The sequence below is a fragment of the Cyprinus carpio genome, chromosome B1 (genome assembly GCF_018340385.1).
Source record: "Cyprinus carpio isolate SPL01 chromosome B1, ASM1834038v1, whole genome shotgun sequence".
Lineage (NCBI taxonomy): Eukaryota > Metazoa > Chordata > Actinopteri > Cypriniformes > Cyprinidae > Cyprinus > Cyprinus carpio.
The window spans coordinates 32,715,808-32,722,407 of NC_056597.1; the positions used below are offsets into that span (position 1 = coordinate 32,715,808).

Genomic DNA, 6,600 nt, shown 5'->3' on the forward strand with positions numbered 1-6,600 from the left:
AACGCTGCGACAGAAAGGAACAGAAGGGTGTTAAGGTGGGCGTGTCGATGCAGATCGACAAGCTTCCTTTCTCCACATTCAGGCACTCACATCACATGGTAGTTGGTGCAGTTGATGTCAGCTGTGACCTTAAGCAGCATTCCTGCGGTGAAACTGGGGAGGACAGGGATGAGCTTCTCGGTGAACCACACTTCCCAGTCATGAGCCACAAATCCCGGGAGCTTCAGTTCAATGATCCCGAAGGTTCGGTTCATCATCACGTCTCTCACAGCGGGGGTGATATCGGGAATCTGCAGGGATAAAGACACCGGGAGTGTGAATGGCACAGCGTGAAAGTAGCGTTCTCTGGGCTAGTCTTCATGGCTTCCACGCGACCTCTGTCAAACGCTTTGATTCATTGACTTGCCTCAGGAGATGCGGTTAGAGCCGTCAGAAACTCCTCCACGTTCTTGAAAGCGTTGCCATTCTCCAGGCGGTCGAACACAGCGTCGATCTGATGGGTGTTGTTCAGCGCTCCGGAGCTCAGTGTCAGTTCAGCTACTTGGCTAGGGCTCAGCAGCGCCAAGGATGCAAACTGAAGCACAACATGGACAGCAGATGATACATCACAGGTGAGGCCGTTTACTTCAGATCAAAAATACATTCCTAAAATAATGACAATTCACATGGGCAACTGGAGCAAGCCAAAGGTTACTCACGCTGGAGAAATTTTCATTCAGCCTTTGCAAGTCCTCCAAGGTAGCGTAGACGGAGAAGTTGCCAAAGTCCTTCTCCAGCCAGTCAGCGCTGCTCGTAGTATTGGCAAGACAGGCAGGATCTGGATTGAACATCGGGGGAATTAAACAGAACACCTTTGAACTGGCGAAACACCCGTGACAAGCCGAGACGCTGAAGGATGCCTAAGGAACTACAGCATGACGGGTGGCAACTCAAGACATTGATAGGGCTTAAAGTACCTGGTAGGTCGTCTCTCGAGAGGAAGGGATTGACAAATTCAGTGAAGACGACCCGTTGTTGCCCCACCTCCATGAGGGACGCTTGACGACTTAGAGCCTGCACCCTATTTCGGGAGAGATCGTCGGTCGTTACGGATTGCTCAACTCCACTCCCCTGACTACCACTTCGGGATTTACAGAGCACTGAAGATACTTACACAACTTGGTAGGTGTCGCAACTGAAGTTCTTGGAGCTAAGGCAGGACAGGAAGTCCCTGGAGACTGCAGGCAAGAATGGTCTCAGCCTTCCCTGGAACCAGTCGGTAATGAAGCGGACATCTGTCAGTTGTGCGGCGCTGAAGTTGTTGACTTTCACCTCTCCAATGGCATCGAGAACACGGGACTCAGGCTGATGGCCACCGAGGGTCTGTGAAAGCAGAGGGACATATCTCAATGTAGAGCCCAGAGACAGCACTCCATCTCCTGTTCCAGAAAGCAGGGGTGTCACTCACGTTGTTGGAGTACGCTGACAGAGCAACCTCCAGAACTCCCGCGACTTTCTGGAAGAAAAGCTTCCACGTCTCTGCGCTGCTGTTCACGCTGCTCGGCACCTTGCAAGTCAGCAGTGTGACGAGGGCGTCAGAGGACAGGGAGGATGCAACCTTGAAAGGAGTGGGCAGATTTGTGCAGTCAGAGAAATGGGAGTATTTGCAAAGACAGGCATTCAGGTGCACCGTTCATGGAAGACTTACCGGAGAGCAGGCATAATTAGAGATGGCGAAGTCGCACAGCTGAGCCGAGGAAGGAGGCTGGCTCCCGGGTCCACCACTGCAAGGGACAAAAACATGTTATCCATTTTCACCACTTTAAAGCCAATCTCTGTTCTCAGCAGGCACCAAACCGATACTCACCTGTGGACACCTCCACACACAGCCTCACCTCTGCAAAGCAAACAAAAACTAAAAAACAAAAGATGAGGTCTAGAACTTACTAGCTATCTCATGATTTTATCACAAACTGATGAAAATCGATCAATCGCAAACTAGCATCCTGTGTTCTGACTCACCATCCACTATTGTCTCTTTGCACTGGCGAGAAGGAAGACAAAGCAAGAAAATATAAGAAAACCATTATGTACAGCTTCTAATGGGCTTGAACTTTACCCATAACCCATGTACGACAATGAAGTACTTACGAAACCCACAGGGCGAGGGGGCGTGCAGCCTGAGGAAAAAAAAAAGACAAACAAGATTTCTGTCAATGGGAGGCCACTTGCAAATTGCTTACATTCACCTGCATTTGGTAAGGACTCTTTTGGTTTACCAAAGAACAACACTGCGATCTTTACGTATTTGAAGGGAGCTGCTCAGGCCATACCTTCTGGTGGTGACTGTCGAAGTTTGTCTATGCTTGACTTCAGCTCCACTCCAACTCCAGTTGGGAGAACCGCCAAAGCGCTCTCCATGCCTTTCAATCTGTGGAAACGTGCAAAAATGGAAAATCTCAACATTTACTTCTATTCACTGAATTAAGACAAGAAACCAAGGGAGCCAGATTGTTTACATTGCGCCGTAAGAGTCGCAGGTGAGGTTGGCGGGGATCACCACCAAAACTGAAGGACTGAAGCTGGCCAGCAGGACCACGAGATTAATTTGGAACCACAGCTCATAGTCACTGGTTTGGAAGAGAGGGAATTTGGGAGCCAGAGCCGTCAAAGTCAGGTTCAGTATTGCGTCCCGGACTTCCGCGTTTGTGATGTAGGTGATGTTTTCCTGAGAGGGGAGGGTGGGGGAAGAGATACATTTAGCACCCCGACAGGACCTTCTAGCACGGCCTCCTTGCCCACAAGCAGCACATTCTTGGTCTAAGCAATTATAGATAAATTGCACACTGAGAAAAAAAAAAAAAAAAAAAACAATAAATTGTAAAAAGACTCACCTCCTTGCTGACCTCCACAAACGTTTCAAAGAATTTCTCTAGCTGCTCCTCATCTGGGGCTTTTAGGATGCTGCTCAACACCTCCTTCACCACGGTCACATTTTCAAGAGCACCGGTGGACGGATCCAACAGCAGCTCTGCTTTCTGGTCAGGTGACAGGGATTCCAAAGCTGCCAGCTAAGGTGAACAAAACCCAGACACAAAGTAAATAACGCATGACGGTTGGTGATTTGCTCTCTTCCCAAAGACATGAAGAAAAAAAAAGAAAACAAAAGAAAACAAATAAACAACCAAAAATCACTACCAGCCAAGAACTCCCTTAAAGCTGTGTGAGAAGAGAAACATAATAAAAATAGGTGATTTACCCCACTGATGTTCAGCTCCTTGAGGTCTGAGTAATTGGCCACCGTGGAGAATAGACCCAAGTTGATGTCAAGCCACTCAGCATCGTTTGCGATGTCCTTTCTGCAATCTGTTTTTCAAAATAGGGGTAGAAGAAGATCAGCCTGCGTCGGTGCGCTGCTATGAAGCCGACACACAAAAACCCTGACCTGTCAGCTTAAACAAAACCAGCAACGCATGCCACCCGGCAACAGAGAGGTGCCGGGAAAGCACGTCCTGGAAGGTCTACCTGGACTGTTGTATCGGACGGCAAATTGCTTCAGGTGCTCCACCAGAACCCTGGTCATCTCCTGCCTCCTGGTGAATGTCATTTTGTCGAAAACATCTCCCATACCCTCAACGCTGCGACAGAAAGGTACAGAAGGGTGTTAAGGTGGGCGTGTCGATGCAGATCGACAAGCTTCCTTTCTCCACATTCAGGCACTCACATCACATGGTAGTTGGTGCAGTTGATGTCAGCCGTGACCTTAAGCAGCATTCCTGCGGTGAAACTGGGGAGGACAGGGATGAGCTTCTCGGTGAACCACACTTCCCAGTCATGAGCCCCAAATCCCGGGAGCTTCAGTTCAATGATCCCGAAGGTTCGGTTCATCATCACGTCTCTCACAGCGGGGGTGATATCGGGAATCTGCAGGGATAAAACACCGGGAGTGTGAATGGCACAGCGTGAAAGTAGCGTTCTCTGGGCTAGTCTTCATGGCTTCCACGCGACCTCTGTCAAACGCTTTGATTCATTGACTTGCCTCAGGAGATGCGGTTAGAGCCGTCAGAAACTCCTCCACGTTCTTGAAAGCGTTGCCATTCTCCAGGCGGTCGAACACAGCGTCGATCTGATGGGTGTTGTTCAGCGCTCCGGAGCTCAGTGTCAGTTCAGCTACTTGGCTAGGGCTCAGCAGCGCCAAGGATGCAAACTGAAGCACAACATGGACAGCAGATGATACATCACAGGTGAGGCCGTTTACTTCAGATCAAAAATACATTCCTAAAATAATGACAATTCACATGGGCAACTGGAGCAAGCCAAAGGCTACTCACGCTGGAGAAATTTTCATTCAGCCTTTGCAAGTCCTCCAAGGTAGCGTAGACGGAGAAGTTGCCAAAGTTCTTCTCCAGCCAGTCAGCGCTGCTCGTAGTATTGGCAAGACAGGCAGGATCTGGATTGAACATTGGGGGAATTAAACAGAACACCTTTGAACTGGCGAAACACACGGTGACAAGCCGAGACGCTGAAGGATGCCTAAGGAACTACAGCATGACGGGTGGCAACTCAAGACATTGATAGGGCTTAAAGTACCTGGTAGGTCGTCTCTCGAGAGGAAGGGATTGACAAATTCAGTGAAGACGACCCGTTGTTGCCCCACCTCCATGAGGGACGCTTGACGACTTAGAGCCTGCACCCTATTTCGGGAGAGATCGTCGGTCGTTACGGATTGCTCAACTCCACTCCCCTGACTACCACTTCGGGATTTACAGAGCACTGAAGATACTTACACAACTTGGTAGGTGTCGCAACTGAAGTTCTTGGAGCTAAGGCAGGACAGGAAGTCCCTGGAGACTGCAGGCAAGAATGGTCTCAGCCTTCCCTGGAACCAGTCGGTAATGAAGCTGACATCTGTCAGTTGTGCGGCGCTGAAGTTGTTGACTTTCACCTCTCCAATGGCATCGAGAACACGGGACTCAGGCTGATGGCCACCGAGGGTCTGTGAAAGCAGATGGACAAATCTCAAAGAACAGCCCAGAGACAGCACTCCATCTCCTGTTCCAGAAAGCAGGGGTGTCACTCACGTTGTTGGAGTACGCTGACAGAGCAACCTCCAGAACTCCCGCGACTTTCTAAGAAAAGCTTCCACGTCTCTGCGCTGCTGTTCACGCTGCTCGGCACCTTGCAAGTCAGCAGTGTGACGAGGGCGTCAGAGGACAGGGAGGATGCAACCTTGAAAGAAGTGGGCAGATTTGTGCAGTCAGAGAAATGGGAGTATTTGCAAGGACAGGCATTCAGGTGCACCGTTCATGGAAGACTTACCGGAGAGCAGGCATAATTAGAGATGGCCAAGTCGCACAGCTGAGCCGAGGAAGGAGGCTGGCTCCCGGGTCCACCACTGCAAGGGACAAAAACATGTTATCCATTTTCACCACTTTAAAGCCTATCTCTGTTCTCAGCAGGCACCAAACCGATACTCACCTGTGGACACCTCCACACAGCCTCACCTCTGCAAAGCAAACAAAAACAAAAAACAAAAGATGAGGTCTAGAACTTACTAGCTATCTCATGATTTTATCACAAACTGATGAAAATCTATCAATCGCAAACTAGCATCCTGTGTTCTGACTCACCATCCACTATTGTCTCTTTGCACTGGCGAGAAGGAAGACAAAGCAAGAAAATATAAGAAAACCATTATGTACAGCTTCTAATGGGCTTGAACTTTACCCATAACCCATGTACGACAATGAAGTACTTACGAAACCCACAGGGCGAGGGGGCGTGCAGCCTGAGGAAAAAACCAAGACAAACAAGATTTCTGTCAATGGGAGGCCACTTGCAAATTGCTTACATTCACCTGCATTTGGTAAGGACTCTTTTGGTTTACCAAAAGAACAACACTGCGATCTTTACGTATTTGAAGAGAGCTGCTCAGGCCATACCTTCTGGTGGTGACTGTCGAAGTTTGTCTATGCTTGACTTCAGCTCCACTCCAACTCCAGTTGGGAGAACCGCCAAAGCGCTCTCCATGCCTTTCAATCTGTGGAAACGTGCAAAAATGGAAAATCTCAACATTTACTTCTATTCACTGAATTAAGACAAGAAACCAAGGGAGCCAGATTGTTTACATTGCGTCGTAAGAGTCGCAGGTGAGGTTGGCGGGGATCACCACCAAAACTAAAGGACTGAAGCTGGCCAGCAGGACCACGCGATTAATTTGGAACCACAGCTCATAGTCACTGGTTTGGAAGAGAGGGAATTTGGGAGCCAGAGCCGTCAAAGTCAGGTTCAGTATTGCGTCCCGGACTTCCGCGTTTGTGATGTAGGTGATGTTTTTCCCTGAGAGGGGAGGGTGGGGGAAGAGATACATTTAGCACCCCGACAGGACCTTCTAGCACGGCCTCCTTGCCCACAAGCAGCACATTCTTGGTCTAAGCAATTATAGATAAATTGCACTGAGAAACAAAACAAACAAGAATAAATTGTAAAAAGACTCACCTCCTTGCTGACCTCCACAAACGTTTCAAAGAATTTCTCTAGCTGCTCCTCATCTGGGGCTTTTAGGATGCTGCTCAACACCTCCTTCACCACGGTCACATTTTCAAGAGCACCGGTGGACGG

At 49.1% G+C, this 6,600-nt stretch overlaps 1 protein-coding gene across 1 annotated transcript; it reads right to left on the reverse strand.

The window, feature by feature from the left end:
- Positions 1-1,220: 1,220 nt before the first annotated feature.
- LOC109056809 lies at positions 1,221-6,349 on the reverse strand. Its single transcript, XM_042716043.1, has 23 exons — positions 6,108-6,349; positions 5,922-6,019; positions 5,739-5,767; positions 5,610-5,631; positions 5,458-5,485; positions 5,299-5,374; positions 5,074-5,208; positions 4,767-4,975; positions 4,570-4,673; positions 4,311-4,429; positions 4,019-4,186; positions 3,704-3,903; positions 3,505-3,617; positions 3,239-3,345; positions 2,874-3,050; positions 2,499-2,707; positions 2,313-2,410; positions 2,131-2,159; positions 2,002-2,023; positions 1,847-1,876; positions 1,688-1,763; positions 1,448-1,597; positions 1,221-1,362 (listed from the first exon to the last, which is right to left on the reverse strand). The coding sequence occupies exons 1-22, from the start codon at positions 6,347-6,349 to the stop codon at positions 1,555-1,557; spliced, it is 2,334 nt and encodes a 777-aa protein (XP_042571977.1). The 3' UTR covers positions 1,221-1,362; positions 1,448-1,554.
- Between the last annotated feature and the right edge of the window lie 251 nt (positions 6,350-6,600).

What these genes read in the sequence shown, in the direction of transcription:
- LOC109056809 (XM_042716043.1), bottom strand. Translation starts at nt 6,349, where the DNA reads ATGTATCTCTTCCCCCACCCTCCCCTCTCAGGGAAAAACATCACCTAC. An exon ending in CAAAGAGACAATAGTGGATG is followed by an intron (nt 5,486 to 5,609) that starts GTGAGTCAGAAC and finishes TTTGCTTTGCAG; the next exon opens with AGGTGAGGCTGTGTGGAGGT. An exon ending in CGTCCGATACAACAGTCCAG is followed by an intron (nt 3,346 to 3,504) that starts GTAGACCTTCCA and finishes TTTGAAAAACAG; the next exon opens with ATTGCAGAAAGGACATCGCA.